Source organism: Neodiprion lecontei, chromosome 6 (assembly GCF_021901455.1).
Source record: "Neodiprion lecontei isolate iyNeoLeco1 chromosome 6, iyNeoLeco1.1, whole genome shotgun sequence".
NCBI lineage: Eukaryota > Metazoa > Arthropoda > Insecta > Hymenoptera > Diprionidae > Neodiprion > Neodiprion lecontei.
This window is the reverse complement of record NC_060265.1, coordinates 10,115,530-10,140,400: the sequence shown is the minus strand read 5'-3', so window position 1 is coordinate 10,140,400 and position 24,871 is coordinate 10,115,530. Positions and strand designations below refer to the sequence as shown.

At 39.3% G+C, this 24,871-nt stretch overlaps 1 protein-coding gene across 9 annotated transcripts in view; it reads right to left on the bottom strand.

Moving 5' to 3' along the window:
• Nucleotides 1–24,871, bottom strand: part of LOC107221296 (AF4/FMR2 family member lilli) — a 206,422-nt gene that overhangs the window by 45,473 nt on the left and 136,078 nt on the right. For all 9 annotated transcript variants that reach the window (XM_046744518.1, XM_046744517.1, XM_046744521.1 and 6 more), the window contains 4 exons: nt 19,241–19,726; nt 16,927–16,986; nt 12,161–12,259; nt 7,155–7,191 (listed from right to left, as the gene is read on the bottom strand). In XM_046744518.1, the coding sequence (XP_046600474.1) occupies nt 7,155–7,191; nt 12,161–12,259; nt 16,927–16,986; nt 19,241–19,726 (682 nt within the window). The remainder of the gene's footprint in view (nt 1–7,154; nt 7,192–12,160; nt 12,260–16,926; nt 16,987–19,240; nt 19,727–24,871) is intronic.

The window sequence follows — 24,871 nt, the reverse complement described above, 5'->3', positions numbered from 1 at the left end:
AGTGCAAGACGGTAAAGAGAGTGAGAAAAAGGATGGATGGATATTTGTTGGGGTTTGCCCTTCTGCTCCCGAAGTGTCAATCGCGGTCGGTATTTTCATCCGAGAATCTGTCCGCGTCCTCCTTACTCTTTCCGCCCCTTATAAAATAATACTTCGACCACGGGAGAAATCCAGCCGAAATCCATAACGATATAACTTGATACGTTTGCAGGGACGCGCGATATCTCGGTGTACGGTGATCCACAATTTTTTATCTCTCAGCTTTTTGAAATTAATCACCCGATCTTTCTTTCCGCGCAAAGTTCCTGGCGCTTTGCGAGCTCGAAGATCATTGTATAACATTAACACATCGACTGTGAAACATGAAGCGTTTTTATTACGGATCGGAATGATTTACCCTGTGCTGCGATTATTCGCGGTTTATTTCCGTTCACTCGCCAAACGTCAGAATTTCACCGGAAATTTTATAGAATTCATTTCCAAACCGAAACGTTTCGTCGTCTCTCGATTTATACTGTCCCTGGTCGAGTTAAAGGGTTATAACACTTGTAACCCCAATATTATGGCGACATTAAAAAACGAAAAAGGTAAAAAAAAAAAAAAAGGTAGAAGTAAAAATAACAGGGGTAAATAATGTCTTCAACCCTTTTTACGTATGAAATTTAATACGCGTTTAATAAGACCTATGAATTTTCCAGCAGACGCCGGCATTCATCGTCTGCGGCATTGTGAAGTAATTTTGCATGTAAAGGGAAAGGTTCGGGGATAATTGTGAGAGAGGGTCGCTTCCCGTTCGAGTATGTAATAGACAGGGATGAATGGCGGGAAATTCTATTATCAGACCAAGCCGCTCGTACTTCCTTCAATCGTCGCGCAGGTACGACGGTGCTGTCTATAAGGCATATCATTGCGCCATTAATCGATGTGACGTGCAGCGAGGCGATAAAACGTATGCAGAACTGTGAAAACCATTGTTGGTTGAGTAACCGATCGTTATCGAATGAGGTAGATTGAGACAGACGGAATTTCCGCCTTTCGCAGCTAACCGGAAAACAAAAAAACTTGTCCGAAAATGGTATTGATATATAATTTTTCTATATTCTTCGCTTCGCGTTTTGTCGATAACGGTAATTTTGTAATGTTCGCAATATCGAGAAATATATTACAATTTTTTACTGTCGCATTATTCACTAAATGGCCACGCGGTTTCGCTGCAATCTTTTAATTTTACGTCGGATCTAGGCTGCGAACTGCGAGCGTTAACGAGGTGTCAAAGCGAATCACTTTACGTCATGTTAAATAATAGGTGAAATAAAATCATTTTAAAATTCTCGAGTGAAAAAAAAATTGTGGAAAATTCTTCGCATCAGATTACATAACATACGCAGCTTGAATGCAAGGCTTATATATATTATACGTATCGTAAATGTATATGACAGGTATATGCCGTGCGCGATATGGGCTTGACGTCACGATACTACTACACGATGACGCGGCCAAAGTGCCAAGCTGCACCGGGAATAGGGTTTTCTATATAACCACGTTAGAGTCGCGTCGACCGAGGCGGAGAGCGATGAATAGCGAGAATTTCCTATTATTAGATCACGTAGCGTTTATTTCCTTCATATATTGCGTGATCAAGAGGCGTCGATGTATTGTGCGCAGAGGAATTCCCACCTACGGACGAGATAGAATCGAATTTTTCGCTTCGTTTTTCAACTGCTGATTATGATAAAAAATTTCTAATATCACGCCTATTGACGGATTGGATTACGTTACAATATACACGAATAAGAAAATGTTTCGTGACGCAGGTTTGAAACAATGTCACGGTTACTTGAATATGACATAGAAAGGAAAATCCGATAACAAGTTTTACTCCGGGAACAAACTCACGATAATTAATTTTTCAAAAGTTTTAATTCATCCTGTCGTATTACCTTAATCGAAACGAAACGTCAAGCTGACTGCGACGATGATTCTATGATTATCTCAGAATTGTCTCGAAAGCAACTGTAACACAGCGATACAGTATCCAGGTGAAGTATCTTTCCGTAGAAACGACAATTTCTTTAAACATCATCCGCCAGTGGGAATAATCCAAGTGTGCGAATTACGGTCTGACTCAATGTGCGTACGGATTCTGCTCTGCGTTGGGGTTACAGAGACGATATTTCGGTGAAACGATTCACAAAATTCTCGGCTATTTTCGGCTGATTGCAAAGCGCGTGTAAAAGACAACACCCAGAGTTATATTTGTCGGTATTCGTACCTACCTGTAGAGATCTTAGAATTACGAACGCGTACGCGTCGCCAAAATATGCCAAATTTCTGGTCAATCTGCAGGATATAAAAATAATCGTTAAAACGCGCGGATTCGTGTTTTCCCGTACGTCAAACGCGAACATCTCGTTCGATTAAATTTCAACCCCCCCCCCAGTTCCAAGATTTTTGCGTTAATTTAACGCTAGAAGCCGGCGAGGCGAGGTAAGCCAAATATTTGCAACGATTATAACTAAATCACAGCGCGTGATAAAGGACCCGCTATCGAGGCTCTATAACCGAAGCCTCGATTCCGGTCTGTTTGTCTTCGTTGAAAATTTCGGTCCATTGCCGAGGATGATGTACACATACGCAGTGATACATCGAAAATTCATCAAACTCGAAATATACGTCGCCAAGTGTCAGGTTGTAATCGTAATCTCTTTGTTGACATAGGATCCGGTGGAAAAACGAAGCGTGTTCTTCTCTTCTGGCTAACCATACCGGTCTATGTACACAAAATTTCCAACTTACACGAGCCTGCAATCCATCGGCGCCGAGGCAACAGAATTATAAACTAACCATCGGATTCGAGATCGAAGAAAGCCGATGTCCTTGTTTCCTCGTTCAATTATCCCTTTTCCAGGATTACTTCGCCTTGCCGCGACGATGTAACCGCTATATTATTGTCTAACCAGTTACAGCACATCGAACACGCGGTCGCAGGTTGATAAAACAAAGGACTTTTCAACGGGTCGAAATAGAATGTTAGCGAGGCTGGAATTACGCAAGTAGACGTCTCCGAACTTTCCGTTCCATCCACTTCGCCGTCTGGATGCTTCGGTGTAATATTCACCCTCTTTCAAGCCGGCAAGCGAACGAACGTCACGAAGCGTCGCGACGCCATCCAGCGTCGCCCCCGTTACGCGAGCAAGGCAGAGCAACGGTTTTTAACGGGAATTGGCGTAGCTCCCCCTCCATTCCCTTTCCCGCCCCCTTTCCTCGAATGAAATATTAATCTGCCATATTTTTATCCTCGTTTTACCTTTCTCCCTTTTCTTCTCCATTCTTCGTATATTCGTCTTTCAGCAAATTTTCTCTTCTTCCGGCCCTTTTTTCCCTTCCGTTTTTCTTATTATTTTTATTTTTATTATTGTTGTTACAACTCTAATCTCAGCCTCCTACAAATACCGAAAAGCTGACGAATCGCGTCGCGTACCGAATATGCGCTGCACGTACCAATGTATCTCTGTATATATGCGATCTGCTGTTTGCCCGAATACCTACGACGCCGGGAATCGATATTGTACCAGTGAAAAGAATTTCGCCTGCGTTATGACCAAACCGACGTCCTCGCGTGATAAATTCTGATTCAATGAAATGAAAACTAACCAGGTCTGATTTGATAATTTCTTTTTTATCAATAACAGGTAATCGCGGATGGTCCAAGAAATTGAATCTCACCGATTTCGTGATATACGTAGTAGATACAAGTACATCTTAAAATGGGTTTTAATCTGCTGTAGTTTCCTAGACTTTTGTTAGATCACCGATATAAAATACATGCGAAGTGATTGATTGTGGTTTCTTCGATTTATAGTGATGAAATAAAGGAAAAACATTTCTGATAATAACACGTTGTTCAAGAATATTTCGTTGAGATTACCTCGAGCGAATATATATGATAAGTTACAAAAGCTAACAATGGCGCGGGTGTGTTCATAGGTTATACCTAGTAATACAGACGTATGTATATACGTATATCCGTACATCTACTCACGATGTCTGTATACGTGTAAGAATAGGAAACGCAAGTTTGTTTTATTGTTGAAGCTGTCAGAAACACCCGGTTTATCTACGCCTGCAGCCCTTCCTTCATTTTCCTCTACACGTTTCTTAGTTTCACGTTCCTTTTCCTTGACGCGTTATATTTCAGCAGCAGCATGATGCAATAGTTCAACGGCCAGCTTGCGCCGACTACCTAATGTTATAATACCTTATAAAACAGTGTGTAACTTTGAATTTCGTATAACTACAACCGTTTCGCGTCACATCTTACAAGCGCGTAACTTTCGTATAATACGATGTTGATTTTCAAATTGATAGAAATTTAATAAAACGAACTTAATATAATATGACATCCGCGATGGATCGAATATGTACGTTGGAATCACACCACCACTTTTTCTCTACATCCTTTACTCCCTCTCTCTCTCATTCGACATTAACATCTCCAAATTGCCGAATGAATTTCACTACGCGCGATTGAAGAGTCGGGTTAAAAAATAATTGTAAGAAGTGCGTAACCCACATTCGTACATACTTTACGTGGCGGAAGTTCTCAGCAGCCTTGGTCGAAGAGGACGGAAGATGGAGGGGGTGTTTGGAGGAGGCGTCGGGCTATGCTGGTCTCGTAATAACCTCGAGGCGTTGAATAATTCCGTTATCAACTCACCGGAATATTTCACGCCGATATAAAATATGAAGTTTAAATTCTATTACGTCGGTTAATTTGCTCCCGATGGAATCTTGCCAAGCTTTTCCGTAAGTCACCCCTATTAATAGGAGAAATTTCTTATACCTGCTCAACACGAAAACTCTGACCCCCCCCAATTCACACACACCGCCTTTTATACATAAATTCTCTGATATCGCATTGCGGTGGAGATTATATATATGTAGAATTGGATCGATGGATCTTTATGCGATAATTAATAGCCACGATTGCTTGATTCATTTTTCTTATTGCTGATATATATATGCATATTTTTGAAAATAAATTTGTCGAATGGTATCGAATTTGTTATAATTCTTTGCCTACGTGTTACACCAAATCGTGTTACACACACACACAAGAAGTAAAAATGCATAAATCAACAATAGCAACAAATGTTGCGTAAAGGGTTTCCAAGTTAATACAGCGGTACAAAAAAAAAAAAATAAATAAAAAATGTGAATAAAGTACGATGTCCGTGTGGTTAGACTCGAATATTTAATTGTCTGACGGTGATATATCGTTATGGGTGATTGGAAAACAAGAAAAAAAAAAGAAGAATCAAAATTGCACAAACAAAAGGTTCGAAGAATAGAAAGAAAGAGAGAAAAAATAACCAATTTAATTACACCGAGACGCGTGGCGGAAAAAAGCATTATTACACACACCGTGCGAATCCGAGCTAATGATCGCCCCGGGGGCATACGTATATATAATAGGGGTGGGGGTGGTGAAACTGAGAGGCGTGCGAATGGCTGGTGATTCGGACGTGCGACAGTTCGGAGCTATTTCATCACCCACCATCGTTGGTTGGTTGGTTGGTTGGTTGATAGGGTGGGTGTCCGTCTATTGCAGAGGGAGCTGCAGGTTGCCTGCAGCCCCACTCGTGTGTTTCTGGTAAATTAAATTATCTCAAACGTGAGGTGGAGAGAGAAGACCGTGAGTCATCCACGGCTCAATCCTGACCGATACAGTCATCCCCGAGGTTGTTGACGCCAAGGAATCGCAAACATATTAGGATTTGGGATTTGGCTGTACGTTATTGCGCCCTAGACCGAAATCATACGTATACGTCTAACCGATGACGAAAGTAAAGTTAGAAATGCCAGCGAATACTTTGTGATGTTGATAGATTATGTTATATGAAAAGGGTGAAATTCTGAAGAATGTGGATTCGATCCAATGCGATACTTTCTCTTTCCTTTTCTTTCCCCCACAATATCAATCACGTCGTGATTTAGCTGACTTTCGAAATTGATCAGACATAAACAAATATAGTATGTGAGCGGTATAAGCTTGTTCGTTTTTGTTGCTATTGTTAAAACTTATTTCATGCAATATACGTACAATTAATTCCATTCAACGGATGATCCGTTGAAGTTATATAACGCGACGTTCTCCGTTATTTTGTTTTTAAATGAACGCGATATATAAGTTTTTCCTTTACGCGATTTCAATTCAAACGCCTTTCGATTCTTCTACATCAAAAACAATTGGCACAATTATGATCTAATTTTCTATTTAGAAATATTTAACCTTTGTCGATGGATTTTTCATTGATAAAAAATGAAGTTGAATTTTGAATCGTGCAATAATTGATTCAATTTCGAACTACTCGCTTCAATCGTTGATTTTTTATAGTGTATAGTGCCTGTATGGTGTCTATAATTATACCGATATTGAATTTTTGTCAGATCAATTATTCAATGTACTTTGCGTGTTGCCTGGTATCCTTTAACGAATCTTCTGATAGGTAAATAGGTCACAACAGTAGTTCAAAATGCGATGAGTTTTTCAATTAATTTATGATTTCGCTCTAATTAGCAGCTCTAAAGTAATTGGCAGGCTGATGATTAGAGAATATTCAAACCATCGCGTTACAACTTCATCCAAACAGCAAAGTTATCAGCGATGACGCATACACGTGTACCGCATATAAGAGGTACGTACGCGCAACGCGTTCCCTTCCCTTTTCCCAATATTATCACTGTTAAAGTAACGGTTACCCGAATCGTTCGGAAATATGACTGAGAGAAGCACCGATTTGATTTGTCAAAAATAAGGCGGTTGAATATCTCACTTTCATCCTTACCGCCATTTCGCCAACGGAATTATTCACCCCCGGTCGTTGCCTTAAGCCCGGCAACATTCTACGGTGTGTAAGAAAAAATCTCACGAATTACTCACTCTCCAACTTATATGGTGCCAGACGTTATGCCCTTGGATTTACGTGTAGAAAGGAAGTTGAAAGGCATGACTTTCTTTTCACTCCACGTCAAGTATTCAGATTTACATTTTCACATGATATTGCGTATTAGACATGCGATATCTATATACGCGATTGTGAACACAATCGAGTAAATTTCAAGTAAAAGTTAAGAAAAATTATTGTACTTACGAGTTTTCCCGGACTCTGGCGGAGGAGCCTCAGTCAGCTGTAAAACAAAACCATCAAAATACAAAATAGTTCTTTTGGAAAAAATTTCACCTAAACTATTTTTAACAGGGTAGGCAGACCGCGGCAAGACGGAGTAATTACACTTCTCAAAAATGTGTGAATATCGGAAATACGATATCTCAAACAATTGTACTGGAACAAATGGAACAGTCTTGATAATGTCCAAGGAATTTCAGTGTTTAATTAGTGAAATGGCTTGTTTGTGTGATTGCCCAAACGCTAAGTGAGTACACCTTTTTGCCCTGGTCCTTTTTACGCGAGCGGCGTTATAACACCGCCAGATAATATCGACGTTGAATATCGCAACACAATTGAAAATTGAGTCTGATTTGAAAAATGAATTAATCAGCGGCACGCTATGGCAAAGTTGTTCATTAATATCGGTGGATTTATTATTCGGTATTTTAGGATAAACAAAAAGCGATTATGCAGACCCGCTTTTAGTGTTTGCTCCGACCGAGCGACGCGAAAGTGTGTAATCTCCGGCTATTAGCGCACTCACACTCTACGATTATGCAGGGGGTGCCAAATTACAGTCTCGGAGGCGTTGTGCCTGAACCGTGGCTAGAAAACTAGGTAACTAAATATCTAATTACAACAGCACCAGTCTTGCCAAAACTGAAAATCGTTTTACGCCCGCCTATATATATTTGGATAATTATTCCGTTGTACGAATGCGCCGGGTTCGCAGCAGTGTCGATGAATCTTGGCATGCGGTAGTTAGAGACGTACGTAGCAACTCGTTACAGGTTACAGATGTATCATCTGTTAAAAATACCTGTATCTGCAAGAGCTTGAATATAACGGTACGAGAAACTTGACGAGATAATCCGACTGGCGAATTTGAACCGAGCCAAAATCTCTGACCGGAAGCCTGTATTTTCAGACGGTCGGAAATTAGCGGGATAAGGTTATTCGCTCGGAAGTTGGACAACCACGGCGACGTGTTTCTACGTACAATTTGCCGCCATTGATTTTCCAAAATACCTGTTCTATATCCATCGATTTTCACAGATTTCAAGTGAATCGAATAATTCGTTTCGTTTCGTTTCGCGTGTCGGGATCTCAAACGTTTGAATGTACCCGATATGCACCCCAAGTGACTGACGAACCGGTAAAAAAAATTTCAAGGAACAGAAAATTTACAAGGTTACCAAAATGCACGAAACCGACGTTTTACATGTAAACAGTTGCATGTAAATGTCAAAGATCAGCGGACAAATACAGTTTGCGCCCTCGAATGGTCGTGATACGATTTCCAGTCGATCGACGAGGAATGGCGATCGAAAATCGCCTCCTAATCGCGTGGGTCAAGGTTGGGACGAGTCAAGGTCACAGCCGAATATATAAAACTGAGCAAATCGGCTTGGTCATTATTCGGTTATCCATAACGAAATCACGATCAGACAGACTTACTTTTTAAGCTTCTATTGCTTGCTCGCGGTTTCTCGCAGTGTGAAAACAAACGAATACATGCACCATGGTATTATAATTTTCGTCTATTCGTGGACGTGTATTAGAGTAAATTGGATAATTCGAAATGGTTGATTTACGATCTGTTTACAGTTCTCGCTTACCGAGTAAAGCTGGTAGAATTTACTCGATATTGTGAAATTTAGCCAAACTAGATGGAATAAAAAACTCCGTCGAATGTCAAAGATTGTAGACGTCTCGTACGAAATCGATTGCGCTCCATTATACCGATAATCATAGTGCACGCGACAAAATATTAGATTATTGTCGTTATAAGCACAACACACAGAATTTGGAAGAACATTGAAACCTACTCGCTAAAATGTTCCAACAATAATTCATATGTTTACTGTTTCAAAATTGTCCATCTCGTAAGTTTTTGCATCTGGGTCGACAATTCCTTTGCGCCGCGAAATATGTATACTTTTTATACGCTAGAAATTTGAAACCAGTGGGAAAAAACTGTTTATCCAAAGTGATAAACGAATGAGACAACAAGCTGCAGCGCACAACGGCCAGGGGGCAGGACTAAACGGCGACGAATTGAAATAAGCGTAATCTCCCCACGTGGCCGACCCAATTTCGTAGGAATTTTTCATTCCCAAGCCACTCGGGGGCAGGTAGCTTCGGTATTGGTCTTTGCCAGTTGCTCTTCTTGACTCGAAGCCAACTAGCACGAACTATTTACTGCCAAGTATAACGCTCCTCGACAACGTTCTGTTCCATGCACGAGCAGCACTGAAACCCGTCCTCGCGATATAAACTAAAATAACGCCAAGTAAATCGTCCGACTGCGGTCCTGCATAATACGTCGACTGCGATCGAATTCTACGCGTCACTCGCCCAGTTAGCGATTATTTCAATGCAGTTTATTGGTCCTATTAAACATTTCGCACCTTCATTCGTTATCCGTATAAAAATGTTCAATATTCAAACAATTTTCAAACTATTTTGGAGAGGATAGTGCCATTGAAGAATGTTCTTATCGCGGTTTTTTTTTTTTGCTTTTATCGCTTACTTTCTTCACACGATAATTATAGGTATACGATTTGGAAAGCTATTTGTGTCAATTTATTAAAAATTGTACGATATTAGTAAAATTCTGAACGCAGATTCCTTTACCGACATTTAGTCATGACACAAACCTTTTTTTTTAGAATATTCGAGGTGAGAGATAAGTTTGTACTCGCAAAACCCGATATGGAGAACAATAACGAAAAAAAAAAAAAAAAAACAATACCAAATGCGACCCCTGATTGATTTGAAAAAAAACGTTCAGTAAACCCAACTCACTGAAAATTGGCATGAAAACGAAATGAATCTTATACGATGGGTAAAAAATCGTGAAAAACGAGTCCTCGATTCTCGGATCGTTTCTTCGCTCCGAATAACAGGTAAATTGGTGAAATATTGAACGCGTATAAAGAATGAACGAGTTCTCTGTTCATTATACCTTAACAGAGTGATACACGTTATGTTACATCGGAATTACGTAGCGAATCGGAAAAATAATTGGCACAGCACTACCGGTTGCCCACACAGAGGTGACGGGAGTGAGTGAAGAAATAAAATAAATAAATAAAAAGGAAAAGAAAATGAGTAAGTTATTCATAGAATTGGTCGTCGCCTTCGTCGCGTAGGGTCGAAAGTCGAAACGTGAAAGGCGAAATGCGAAATGCGAAAAGCGAATTCCCCTCTTGGCCGCAGGCAGCGGTCATGAAACGAGGCAAACGAAGAAGCAAAACTCACCGAGAGAGGACGGTGAAGAGAAAACTTCAAAGAACCGTTAGTGTCGGTGGCCCAATGGGATGCGATGCGCGCGGAAGTCGCGAGGGGCGCAACTCAGACGTTGATACGATCCCTGTCCTGCTGTAATACACGTACGCGAAAAGACAAATTCTCCTTTTTCACCGTCCGTGTATTGTTTAATTCAGTGCAGCAAGCAGACAGGCTAACTTCGATCGATAAAAGCGGCAGTAAGTAGGCATGCAAGTGCAATAGCAACCAAGGCTAGGTTCATTGCTGTTCTTTACAGACGATTGGAGATGAGGGATGAAAATGCAGTGTGCAACTTTCGTCGTTCAGTCGTCTTTTTTCTTTTTACCCCAAGAATTTTGGACAATGTCAAACAACTACTTTTCCAAATTTTCATACCTTGAAATATGATAAACAAACAAAAATAAAAAAAAAACTGTAACGACCCCTTTGTGCCCGTGAAATTTGACATCAGTGGTGAGAAATGTACACGGGTATTGGTATTCTAGTTTATTGACTGGAAAATAAAATCACTCGAGACAGCTTAATGGAAGAAGTTCCAGCTTTTCAAACCTGTACCAGTTCATCGACCGTCAGCGATCAACGATGATTGCACTAAATCGAAGAAATCGTATCGAAGAGACGAGATTTTTGTAAGACTCCTAATTTCAATGGTCAGGGTCTCTGTCTGTATCTATCGTACGAGCGGAGTAAATTTCGGATAAAAATATTCGCAAAGATATTTGAATTTCAAATATTATGTTACGTGAAAATATTATTTCATCGAAATATTATATTATCGAATTAACGATCTTTTTTCATTCAAACGTAAACAACATCATCGATTCTTTGTTCCTTGATACGAAATATTAATATTTTGTTACAATAAAATATGACGAACGTGTCCTCATTGTCAAAGTTAACTCGTACTGGAATCTAGTTAAACAGGCCGATGACGTTTAGCCGGTCAAAGGTATAAATCGCGATCCTTGTTACTCGGGAATCTTTCGTTGCACAAGCCCAACATTGAAATTTTCCCGACTAATCATGCCTCATTGTCAGCATTCGTATCGTTAGATTTCGGACCGATGTTAAATTCATAGAAAAACGAGACAAGGTTTCCGTTTCCCTATTCTATTTGTTCTTATTCTTCTTCGACAATCACAGACCGTTGTAATTCAATCACAATCCTCGCCCCGCGCGATTCAATTATCACACTGAATTGAAGTCGACTTAGTTTCTATTTTTATTCCCTACTTTATTTCACACAACTCCGTTATAATCTTCACAAGACAAGAAGAGTTCCAAGTCGTTGTTGACGACGACGAAACGAGAACGTAACGTCGCAATAAACGCGTCAAGTGTTGTTGTTTCATAGCATAAGCGACGAGATACGATCAAATGTTTTCGCAAGGATTTTAATACTTGTGAAAAAAAAGGAAAAAATGTTCACGACTTCGCTTTCCTTCACTCCGGTCTTTAATAATCGTACTTAAACTTTACGCGTAATTGCAAGTCAACGAATCGCATCCGTTCAATTGAATCGTTAAACGGAGGCATAACAAAAAAATGAGGACAACGTTGCGAACGAAGGTCGGATGCGGATCGGAATCCAGATTGAGGAGGTGTCGAGTATTTTCAAAGATAGATCGCATGGTTCTTTTATTTCACGTCTTTTTTTTTTTTTTGCATGAATTGTAAGCCGTGATTAATCTTACCTTGGGAATGCTGTACGGGTTGAAGGTAAATTTTGATTCCGACTCTTTCCGCGGAGTTTGGGCGATCGCTGTCAAAGGTGTGATAGGTACTGTCATCTCCTGAAAGAAGAAATAATAATCGAGGGTTAACATCAAATATTCTCATCATTTTCCTTGGTTACCAATTTGTTTCACCGATTAATTCATTTCGACGACAAGGATAATTCATTAAATTCACGATAAGACTTGTGAATGGTAATTTTAAGGTTGTCGTTTCATACATAATACGATTGGATGATCAATCAATCGTCGGAGATACTTTCGCGGTTCGGAATTTCGATGGAAATCGTCAAATCGCAGGACATGGGAAGAGTGAAAAAACTCGTCGTAAAAATTATAATACCAGAAGAACTTGGCGCACTTCCGCCATTACCGACACGCTTCGAGTATCTCATCGTTCGACCATAACTACCGGCGTGTCCCTGGGCCAAAATTAAACTCGTCGTACGCGGAATTACCATTCGTAACAACATTTATACCTATACGTCGGAAGTGATCCGCGAGTTTTAAAACGTTTTTTCAAAAGAATAGCGCACAATTTTAAACTTAGAAAAAGTCAATTTCTGCATTGGCGAAATTGCCGCGCTGCACTCTGAGTGGGCGGGAAAAAATCTGCATTTTTATACGGAGAGACTAAAAACGCATTACATATCGTATGTTTACGCAATAGGATTCCTCGAGAAGTGGGCCATGCCTTGGTATGTAAAACTCTTCCTACGCCTCCTTGAGTAGTTTTGACAGTTCGGTATATACATAAAGAAGAGCCACGAAGCTGTAAAAGCTCCGAGGTTCCAGTTTTTTGTTTTTGTTTCTTTTTCCCCCCTTTTTTTTATTCCAATTTTTCAAAGAAAAACTGATCTAAAATCTTACAAGTCGTTGACCAATATACCGACAATAATGGAAAATACATATTTTTGTAGAGAATTGAACGATCTACGAACAAAGTCTAATGCATAAAATTCGTAAATGAAAGCGTTCATATGCTAATCAACGTTCATAGTTTAATTTATATAAAATTATCATTCTGTCAAGTATAGCTACGAAACAAACTGTATCATAAAATATATTACAATGTTCGTCAACGACTTATAAACTTCTAAAAAGCAACAAAAGTTTTTCTCAAGTTACTTCCATGAGATACTTCGATCACACAGCAGAATATCTAAGAATTGATATAGAGAGCGCAAATGTTCGGGGAATTGTTTCTTTGTTTTTTTTTTTTTTTAACAATTTGAAGGCGTTTAAGCCCATGGGAGCATAAAAATTCGAAAAAATCCTATTAAGGACCACCCTGATCTATATATATGTATATGTTACACGTCAAAGTGTAACTAATGTCACTCCGAAAATTAATTTAACGCCGCGCCGTCTACATGATGCTCTTGATTGCAAGTTCAGTTGCAACCGTCGCGAGTCAATGATAATAATATATCGGTCTGCGATAGGTTGAGATAAACTCTGTTATAGTTTCAATTATAAATCTGAGCGTTAATAGTTGTGCGTAGAACGTTTATCTTGGCTTGTAAAATGTGTACGTGGATCGCTAACGTAACAATTTATCATCCATAGCGAATAGATATTCCGTGGTTAAGTTAATCTCTGATCAAAGAACAATTCGAATAATCGTCGAGTTCTATAGTTCCTTTCACTTGACACAATTCATTGCAGTCTCGCGCACGGATAGTGATAAATAAATAATAATCAGAAATATTGCGTGTCTCGCGTGATAAAATTTTAGGTATTGATAATGCAATTTCGATCAGAAAAATTACAGTTGGTATAATTTTTTTCATTCGGGAAATCGCTTAAAGAATAATCCATACGCGGAAGTATAAGTGATAATTAACGGACGAATAATCGAATCTGTACAAGTGCTTCACGAATTCTAACATATTTGATACCTATTTTTTGGGGTTTGAAATGCATACGCAATTGGAGAGATAAAAAACACATGAGATCTTTAGATTTCCCACGTTGTTAACAATACATGATCTATAATATACGCATTATATAATACAAATTACAAGCGCGATAAAAAGAGACGCGTGAGGTGTATGAAAATATACATATACATTTACATAGGGAAAATCGGCAAGGTTGTTACGCCGACAAGTTATCACTCATAATAAAATATAGCTTTTATACCTACACGGTGGTTTTCTACGACCGCAGATTATCATTACAGTTTGTCTCCGTGTACAACCGCAGTTAATAATTTATTTTTGATGCGAACTTTGCATAACAAGCTGCACCAAGGTCCTGAATATTTCGCATTTCTAAACGAACGAGGATAGCGAAGAGGAGAAGGAAGAGAGACGAAGTTTGCATATGCATGACGACGACGTTTGCACACCCGGTATACATAAATTTCTCGTGTTATTTAAATTCAAAGAGTTAAGCTGGGCTGAGAGTTTTTAGTTTTTTTTTTTTTTTTTTTTTACCTACCTCCATCGTCGTATAAAACTTGACCAATTTTAACAAGCCATTTGATTCAACAACCGCACTCTAGTAAGACAAATTAGACACATTAGCCCGCCTTGCAACGCAGCGGAATAAAAGCCCAACAACTGTGTATAATAACGTAATCTCTCGGCTGATCAAAAGTAATCAAGGACCTCAAAAGTTCAATATTAGGTACATCTACCGATCGCAATAAGCCGCCTCTGTGTCGAAAGTCGAGCTGTCTCGAGTTCAACGAGGATCTCCGAAAGAGAGGAAGAAATAAGGCAAGGGTTAAGGCACTTGGGTCGTGAAAATTTGTATATAATGCCCGCGTACGAAGGGTATGCATACGTATACGGTGTCCCGTGTATATATACAGCTATATTATATACACACCGTATACTACACAATGTTACAGGAGCGTGAGAAAGGTCCGCGGAGATGAGATAAGCCGCAAAACACACGGTGAGGTATCTTTTGAGGAAACAAAAAAAAAAAAGAGGATGAAATAAAGAATTACGCAGATGAATGAAAAGCTTGTTTGTACAGAGAAATAAACAAAGCTTTTTATTTTAGTCGCAGTAGCTGGCAGCGCGTGGTATTGTTATGATATTTTTTTTTTTTTTTCATTACATGTTATAACATTATTATGCTCAACATATATTATTACTTTTTTTTGTTTCATTCGAATCGTACGTGAAAATTGAATGTGTAGAAAAGAGAGAAAGAGAAAAATGGCAGAGAGTAAATATTGTTGGCGATTGATTAATATGTTATTTTTTATTACACAGATTCGGAAAAACAAACGAAAATCAACGAAGACGGTTTCAGTCAGGGTGGTCACAAATTGCTGGGGAAAAAATTCCATGACATTTTCTGATTTTCCAGAACCTAAACGTTAGTTTTTCCTGACATTTTCCCCGTTCTAGCAGATTACTAAAACCTAAATCGTTCAGCTCATCAACTCTATATTCGGTTCGAATTCAATTCAAAGTGAAGTTTTCTTTCTAATTTTGTACAATATACAAAAAAGTCAGTTTAAGCGAATTTATTTTCTCGACGAAAAAAAGGAACCTTGTTACCTCAAAAAATTATTTCCAATTCCCATGACAGAATGCTAATATTTTCAGTATTTCCATGACCTCTCTTAAATACCCTGACATTTCCAGGTTTTCCAGGTTTTCCAGGTTTTCCAGGTGTGCGGCCACCCTGTTTCTGCATAAAACTTTTTACCGTAAGAGTCGACTGTAGAAGCATGGCCAACACGACCGGCACCGACAGAGTTGTTATCGCGAATCAAGAACGAGTTAACGATTCGCGTGTCGACGAATAACTACGAACGGAACGGCTGATAGAGATCTGCTAATTCGCACGAAGGCCTGCCTAACTCTTGTACACCCGCTTATTGACGATGACCTTTTGTTATTGTACGCTCTTTTACTCCCTCGAAATACAAGTTCTAAACTCCGAATTTGTCATTTTCTCCCTAATCCTTTATTTTTCGTATTTATTTCTTATTTTTGCGAACAAGTTCACGCACTTGGCAGTAAAGATTTTGATTTGAATATTAATCGTAGGTAACGATATTGTTGCTGGTACTTATTTGAATGTACGTCATCAATTCGGTGATTTCCGTAAGTTGCAAAGTAAATTTTTATTGGTATTTTTCACTTCAATGGACTTGGCGCAGGGTTTTTACACTCGACGTACTTTTCTAAGGATTATTTTCACCTGATGAAAAAAATTTTTCAAAATCATCGCGTTAGCAAGTGTTGGCAACTACACATTACGAAAAGTGACCGGTAACATTTGTTCATAATTCGGTAACTATCTCGAAAATTGTGTATATGTGATATGTTCGACGTATTCTTTTAAACGTATGAATATTTAATCCTCAGACATTTTTCATGCTACTTTACTTTACACTTACGTACAGACTGATAATTATCGCACCGTGATTGCGGGGCTCTCAATTATAAACTCCAAGAATCAATTAATTTCGAAGCGATTTCGGGGTGAAAAAAAGGTTTTAAAGACTGGCACAGTATTATCAACAAGGTTAAATTGAATCTTCTTAAAGCTGATATTCAATTTAAAGAATTTTGATCGTCAATCATGACTTGAAAGGAAAGATATTCACATGTTATATTATCATGTTGCTTCAACTCGAAATTGATTATCAAATAATAGACAGACATATCGAATGAAATTATCATCGTGTGCTAATCTGATGGTAAAACAATTTAGGGTAAAAAAAAAAAAAAAAATATATGAACAGTACGTACCTTGAGAATGTGATCCACGTCCGAAGCGCTTTCAGTCGCAGAAAGTCGGGACATTGAGCTCTGAAACACGTAAGGAATAAACGTTTCAGATAAAAGCTAGCAAATAAAATAAAGAGTGAAAAAACTAGCGTGCCAAAAGAAACCCACGTTTAGACGCGGCTGGAAATAAAATCAAAACCTTTTTTTTTACTTTTAAACAGTAACAAACACTGCAGGATGTTCTCCAAATTCTTTGCAATAGTCCACTAACTGAACATTTAGCAAAGCATGGAAAAACGACAAGTAAAAAAGTTTTAGTATTTTATATTGAAACACTAGTCGACCAACAATAAAAACATGATCTTAGCGATGTTTTATTCGTCTAATTTTTCTCACTAAAAAAAAAAATGCAACTTAAGCTCTGTAGATTTCGCTGCAAGTTTAGCAAATTTTCAAAATTCGAAATAAAACTTATGAAATGATTTGCCCATGTGTGTTTCTCTTTTTCCTTCTTTAATAAAAATTGGCATTGCTTTTAAAACGCAAGGCAACAGCAGCACACCTGTCGCTTCGGGCGTTAATTACAGGTATTTTATAGCTCAGGGAAAGCTGCTCGTTTCGTGATGCGACTTTCTCGGAATGGCGAATGCCGTCTAGGAACTGCTGACTGTGAAGTCGTAAATATAAGTCCCAGAACTGCTTTGACACGGTTCTTCTTCTATTCGCGGGAGGCGTTAATAATTTCTCGCCGGCGTTTTTGTCCCCTTCTGAACTTTTTTTCCCCGGCGTGTTTAATTTACCGAATACTTAGATACACCCGCGTATAAAATGTGAAGGTACTTCGCGTTCATCTCGTCGACTTTTTTGTTTTTTCGTTGCCGCAAACAAACTCAACTCGTTTCGTCTGCAGCAAAATTACTGTTGAAAACAAATTTGATGTTAATCCCCGTATAATGATGCATAAATTTACAAGTTTGCTCGAATAACATTGGATAAATTTATTACGGATCACCCGAATTTATTTTTTTGACAACTTTCTATTTCGAGTACGAGTTTAAGAAAAAAAAAAAAAAAATTCTGTGATTTAAATACGTACCTAAATAAATAATTAAACGGACGACGTTCAAGTTATTCGGTTAAAAATTTCTTGACACTTGTGCTTTTAAAAATGGCAACGAAACGAAGTGAAAACAATGCAGCAGAGTGATCGGCGAATAAGTAGTTAAACCTTGGTGTACTAAAACCGTCTAGATAGGTACGCAGGCGTATGTGTAGAATGTAGATACGTACATAAGTGTAACGTATGATACACAACACGGAGCAATGTTGAGCCTGTATAACTTTGGTCGTAATTCAACCGTGGCAGGTTATCGTACAGCTGTATAGCTGTATACGGCTAGATCAGATTGAGTTCGTACTGATCTTGGGCGTGTACCTACGCCTTCGACGATTATCTGATAACGCGTAGGTACTTCTGTGATCGTAGTTTTAGCCGTCAAGCCACTTTCGTTAATTGCCCCAAACAGTGGGATTTTATTCACATATTCAAAACTCAGTACTTTCTCCCCTTTGAACCTTTTTTCACTATAATTATACTAATTTTTCATTAGTTTGTGTGTTTTTTTTTTTTTGGTCTCAAAATGAATATAAGCCAATGTTGAAGTTATATGTGTATTATAAATATCGATACAGAGTTTACTCAAATACCGGTGAAAAACAAATGAAAAGTAAGTACTCTTCGTACCTGGGTTAAAAATCCGAAGGTTCAAAACAATCGATTTGAGAAATTGAACAGAATTTGACAACTAATAATAATGAACAAAATTATCGCATCGTTTATAATGCAGAATGTATAAAAAAAATATCACTCATTTCAGCTATTGTCGGAATGACGTATCTGCATGAAAAATATCGTCGTCTTGAAAAAAAATTTTCCCATAATTACGTATCTCTCCTCTATCGGTATCTCTGCATACACAAAACTGATCGTCGTATCTGTTCCTATGTTCGCGTGTAACTCCAGAACTACCGAACCGATTTCAGTTACGTTTTTTTTTTTTTTTCCATGGATAACCACGACATCTCGCCAGATTTTAGGCTATACATCGTTACAACCGGATCAGTAATTTTTCAGATATACAGATACTTGTGAGCCGAGTGATAAGGGGATCCGGACACTCACGTGCGAACTCCGAGTAAACTCTAACAGACAGCGAAAAGTTACGTTAAAATTTTTTAATAATTTCACGAAAAACGGGCTCCTGGTTGACTAATAAAATTCTTCTAGTGGAGAATTTTGCTAAAACAAGTAATCAGGATTATCGGTAAGACTCACGTTGTCCATCGGTAACCGCGACAGATGAATGCCGGCGTTCTGTAGTCTCCCGGAACCGGAAGATGACACGTTACTTCCGTTTCCACCGGAGCCACCGCCCCTGGAAAGAGGATTCGGCGGCCCCTTGGCCGGCAGAAGGCCGTGACTTCGATGATCGTTGCTGCCGCCGCCGTGCTTTACGGGTTGTCCAGGGTAGCCACCCCTCCCCATGTACGGCGGTTTTCCGTCAGCAGGTTTCACGTAGCCGCCATTGTTCGGAGCGGCGTGCGTCCCGCCGGAATTCGGACGAAATCCTCCGGGCTTTTTGAACTCTTGAGGCATCGGCCTCCGCTGCACGAGACTACCGGAATTTGGGACGCCTTCGAGCCGCGGCACACCCTCGATTCCAATCAGCCTCTTCGAGTCGTCAAGGAGGTGTTTCACCAGGTGGAAATCACCCAGCGTTTCCTGGACGTGTCGGGCCGCCGGATCCTCGGGGTGATTAACCTTAAACAGACCGATTCAACCTCAGTTTGCGTTACGCGATTCCGCAGGGCTCCCACACTGATTTTCCATCGTTAAAATTCTCAGACTTTTATTGCGTAGCTTGGAATTGAAATAATAAACGATAAGATCGAATAAAAACGATTGTTATAAAATATATTCAATTTGTTCTACACGCTCGTTATATTTCGATTACTTTTCAACCCGTTCGTTGGAAACTGAATTTCTTAACGGATAAACAGGCTGTTATGCCAAGTAAGAGTTTCACTGAAACTGCGACACTTGCAACGTTGCCACAAAAGTTCGACTTTCAAATTACGATTTTTCCAAAAGTTCAACGAAATTCCCTCACAATTTCATGATTTTTCCAGGTTTCCAGGTCGACTGGCAACCCCGAAAACATACCAGTGATTCTCATCTATACACGCGATCCCGAATTCTCTGTATTATGCAACTTCTTGACTAAGAAGAACGATCTTCCTTGAATCTCTGCTGACTTTGGTACTTCGGCGTCAGTGAGGCGAGATTAATGAACGCGGCTCTTCGAGCAACTGGTTGCCACGGGTAGAAATTGTCTCGATCGACGATTAGGCGGAGGATTAAATTCCAATTACAGGTTAGAGTTCGAAACTTGATGATCGACCCCGCTACCGAGATCGACTTCCTCAAAATTCTAGCTCACTAAGAATTAGTTCCAATTTGAAAGATGGAACCAAACAACAAGGCAAGATTAGCCCGAGCTTTTCGATGCTCGCCGAAACCTTGAGGCTTTGCAAAGACGTGAAAGCGTGCCGTTAATCCGCTTCAAGTGACTGAAGAAAGCCAGACGCAACAGGGGCCGAAAGGGATATACTGGAATGAAATATCTAGGTTAAACTCACATTCGCATATGTGCAACGAATATAAATGCGACCAAATGTTGCGAATGAACTTTTGTCGACGTTACGAAATAGATGTTTATTCAATTTTTGTTTTTCTTAATTCCGTCTCAATGCACAGTAACAACACCACATTTTAAAACGCTCGCATCGCAACGCGGTTATACAAATTTCAATCAGCTACCACCACCACCGGCATAACGACGGGAAAACAAATTGCACTTGGATTTGTCTCGCGATCAAGCTGACAAGTGACAGAGGATCGGGGGCTGCAGATAGAGATAGACGGATTATAGACGAAGCGTGTAATGTAAAATCGCGAAGCATCCTTCCGTCTGTCATTGTTTACGCACGTCGACGACGTCACGGCGACCACGCGATGCGTTATCGCGTGTCAAACGTGTCATTCGTGACCATTAGTTACACCCGTTCGAGTTTACGATACGCTTGACTTTTATTTATATTTACCTTCGCAGTTCATTAGCACGCTTCGTTTATACATGGCCGATTATATACAACATTGTCATAATCATTCGCTGCACGATCGTACCCCGCGTAATTTGCGATCCAATTTAATCTTACGTCTAGGTTGCAGGTGCGTTATAACGTTCAACGTCCGTCTAACAGCTATGTTGGTTCTCTTAATTAGTTAATGCTCGATATCGATTTTCTATTCTCAAATTGACAATTCATGCGAAAATATTGATATTCGATGAATTTAAATTTTTGTGTTGAAAACATGCGTATTGTTAGATCATTGCACACTACATTTTTTCCTCGTTAAATAATATTGGAAAAGAAATTCGTTCCGTCGCTGGTAAGAAAATTGGTGTATCTAACAATCATAGACAAGGCGGTGAATCTATTTCCATACGATAAATCACATACACTTCTAAATCAAACTTTAATTTAATTATTCAATGTCTCGCTATGATTTTTCAAGATTCTTCCGAAAAAAATCTGCGATATTGTAATATATTTAAATATATACCATATACGAGGTTCAACGGGCAAAAAATTTCAGCAAATATCCGGTTATAAAATAAACCTCGACTAACGACAAGAGAAGAGCACGGAGTTCAAGTGGTTACGGCATCGATCCCCGGTGATAAATTCTGACGTATACATACATAATATACACACTCGTAATACGTACTTCGGAGATCTCTGAAAGAGGGAGGACCGATAAATAATCGAGCTTTAAATCATCTCTCGTTGCAGCTCGGAGTACATACATACGTGTACAGATAGATACGTAAAAGGTGTTGGTGTAGTAACGAGTTAATCCCGATCCAATCTCCTGCCCGAGATCGTGTACGCAACAAGAGATCCGCAGTGCATGGACCAACATCGACGCGCGAAACATTCGAGCTGCTCCGAGAGATTGCCTTATACCTATTTTACTGCCGACGAAATGCATGAATTTGCTGCTTGGCGTATTAGCTATTCGACGCTTCGTATGCGGAGGGTCGATTTACCGACACCTGTAATCAATTCTAGGTATTATACCGTCGCAAAACGAGGGCCGGATGATTTCTATCTTTAGTTGGGCGGCGCGCTGCACGGTGCAAATCTACGAACAGGTGGGTACGATACCTAGGTACGTCATAGATGCATGCGTGGTAACGTGAGTAAGTATATACCTGTGTACATACACCCGATGAGTCGGTAAATCACGCGGATATAAGCTATAAGCCTATTCTGTGCAACGTGCAATGATTCGTTAAATGAAATTTTGTTATTTCGATTTTTGTCCAAGAGTTGAATTTTTATACTTATAACTTGCAATTTTGAATTCCCTTCGCGAAAATTGCTTCATATTTTTCGTCCTTTGAACAATGTGATCACGGCATGAAAATACTCGTATTATCGTTGATGAAAAATCGTGTGATACTCTTTCGCATCGCATCGTAATAGTGGAGGAAAAAAAAAATTCAATTAAATAAAAGAGAAAGAAGTACGTGTAAATTGAGTGCTGTAAAGGCGTGGCACTATTCTTCGTTTTCTTCTTCTTCGTCTTCTTCTTATTATTATTATTATTATTGTCATTATTATTATTACTGTTGTTGCCATTATTTTTTTACCAACGAAAACGAGTCTTGCCAAAACGGTGAATTAAAAATATCCCACCGACACACTAAACGTATAGTAACAAGACGCCAACGCAACTTGCGTCGCAGTGCGATGAATCAGACGCGTAGCCGTCGTCTCGACGATCTTCGCACAACGTCTTGTTTCCGTAGTAAAAAATGCCGCGAAAATCGTCGACGATATATTAATATTTCCTTCGGATCTTTTGACATTTGAATGATAAAAATTTGCAACTGTACAGTAAATTATCACGTCTATAAGGGATCACGTGTAACACATATTTAGGACATTATTATTGTACAAGATACCAATGCGAGAAGAGAAGTGAAGCAAAATTGTCAAAAATTTGACATCTTGTCAAGATTCATTCGCCGCGTAAAAGCTACTATTTTTCGTCAAGTTCGTTACACGGAGAATGCTTACTGTCGACCGGCTGTCTTTTGCGATTTTTCTGAATATATTCGAGAAGAATATTTGTGTGGTTTTGAACACGAGGCTGCTGCAGGTGCGGCTGAGCATAGTTGAAAATTTAGAGACTGATTAGCTAAAAGCTTGGGAAGTTATTTCGTTTGCAGATAATAATAAAATGCTGAAGGCAGAGGGGGGACGAATTCCGCGGAATCTTTCACCTATAGTCAAGTAAACGCGCGATTTAGAATAAAAACTTTGAAAGAATGAACCGAAATACAACAGCAAATCGTGTTTTTTTTTTTCATATGTAATTACAAACCTTTGTTGAGATTCTGGATGATTTTAATTTATTTTTATTTTTTTGCCAATCCTGTGTGACTTGGAATGATGTGAAATAACGTATGCGATTTCAAATCGTTGATTTCGATTTCAAGTGATTTCGGACGATTGGTTAAAACTTTTTGCGCCAATTTCAAACCACTGGTTCCCGATTTCAACTGACCTCGGCGATGAGTTCAATTGTAATTTCGAATCTGCGGTGACGACTTTACGCGTGATTAAAAATCTCGTTCGCCAATTAGAAAAATCGACACCTAAACAGCGGTTCTAGATGTAAGAAGCACTTTAAGCTTCGAACGAAAAATTCCAAGATGAAAGGTCGGTCGTCTTTCCGCAGATAAGAGAATCTGAACACGAATTCATCCATTTGGATTGCGTGCTTTTGGGGCGTAACTGTGCGCCGCTCAGTTTCCCCCGAATGCCTGTGCGAGGAGGAGAGAGGCAAATGCGACCCGAAGCGGCAGTTAACTGAAATTTATACGAAACACATGGCCGAGCCGTGATGGCAGCCGTCCCCCTCTAGCCGGCAAGCCCCAAAGTTCCGCGTTGCGTTTCATATCTCAACTTTCCGAATGTTCTGCTCTTTGACTTTATTATTATTCGTCGATGATAGCGGAGGATTTTATCTGCCCCATGAAATCGTCAGTTTAGTGTTACACTGAATAACCGCCGAACGTTGGCGAGGGAGGAAAAGTCCAACAAGATAAGAAATTCTTCGACAAATTTGTCAAGAATAATATTGCAACTTAAATATTACGCATTAATAACGATAACGATGAAACAAAATTATGCCGTAGAAGCAAATCATAGATTTTTGTTTATTCGCAACGTAGCACGATATCGGAACAGAATTTCATTCAAATATGTACCACCCGTGCAGGTACGACAGAATCGTTTTTTCCGAAAAGGAAAATTCACTTAATCGCATGAAAGTGAATAAATTTTTATCTAATAAACGGATAAAAGCTTCTCGCTAACGCTAAATGAATTATCCAACAGCCGATTGAATTCATACATTCCCAATGGTATTTTTAGAAAGAAAATACGTATGCACGTGAGGTGTAGAAATAAAACACGTGGGCTGTTTTGTTTGTTACAGTCCTCGATGAAAGTTAACAACACAGTGTGCGGTTAGTCCGACTTACGTGCAGTCTTATCTACGAACGTGAAACATGTAAAATATATCTATACGTACGCGTAGTAGGTTGATTATAATCTGGTCCAATGTGGAATGACAAGAAAGAACGGTTGAGTGCACAACTTGATCATGACGTACGGTACGCACACATATTTATACAGTTTGTGTATAGTACATGTGTTTTAGATTGAAAACCGCGCCACGACTTGTTTTTACAAGATAACCACTGTTCCAACTACCAACACGTACGAGTATATTGACATTTCAATCGGTCGCTTCCAACGCGTACAC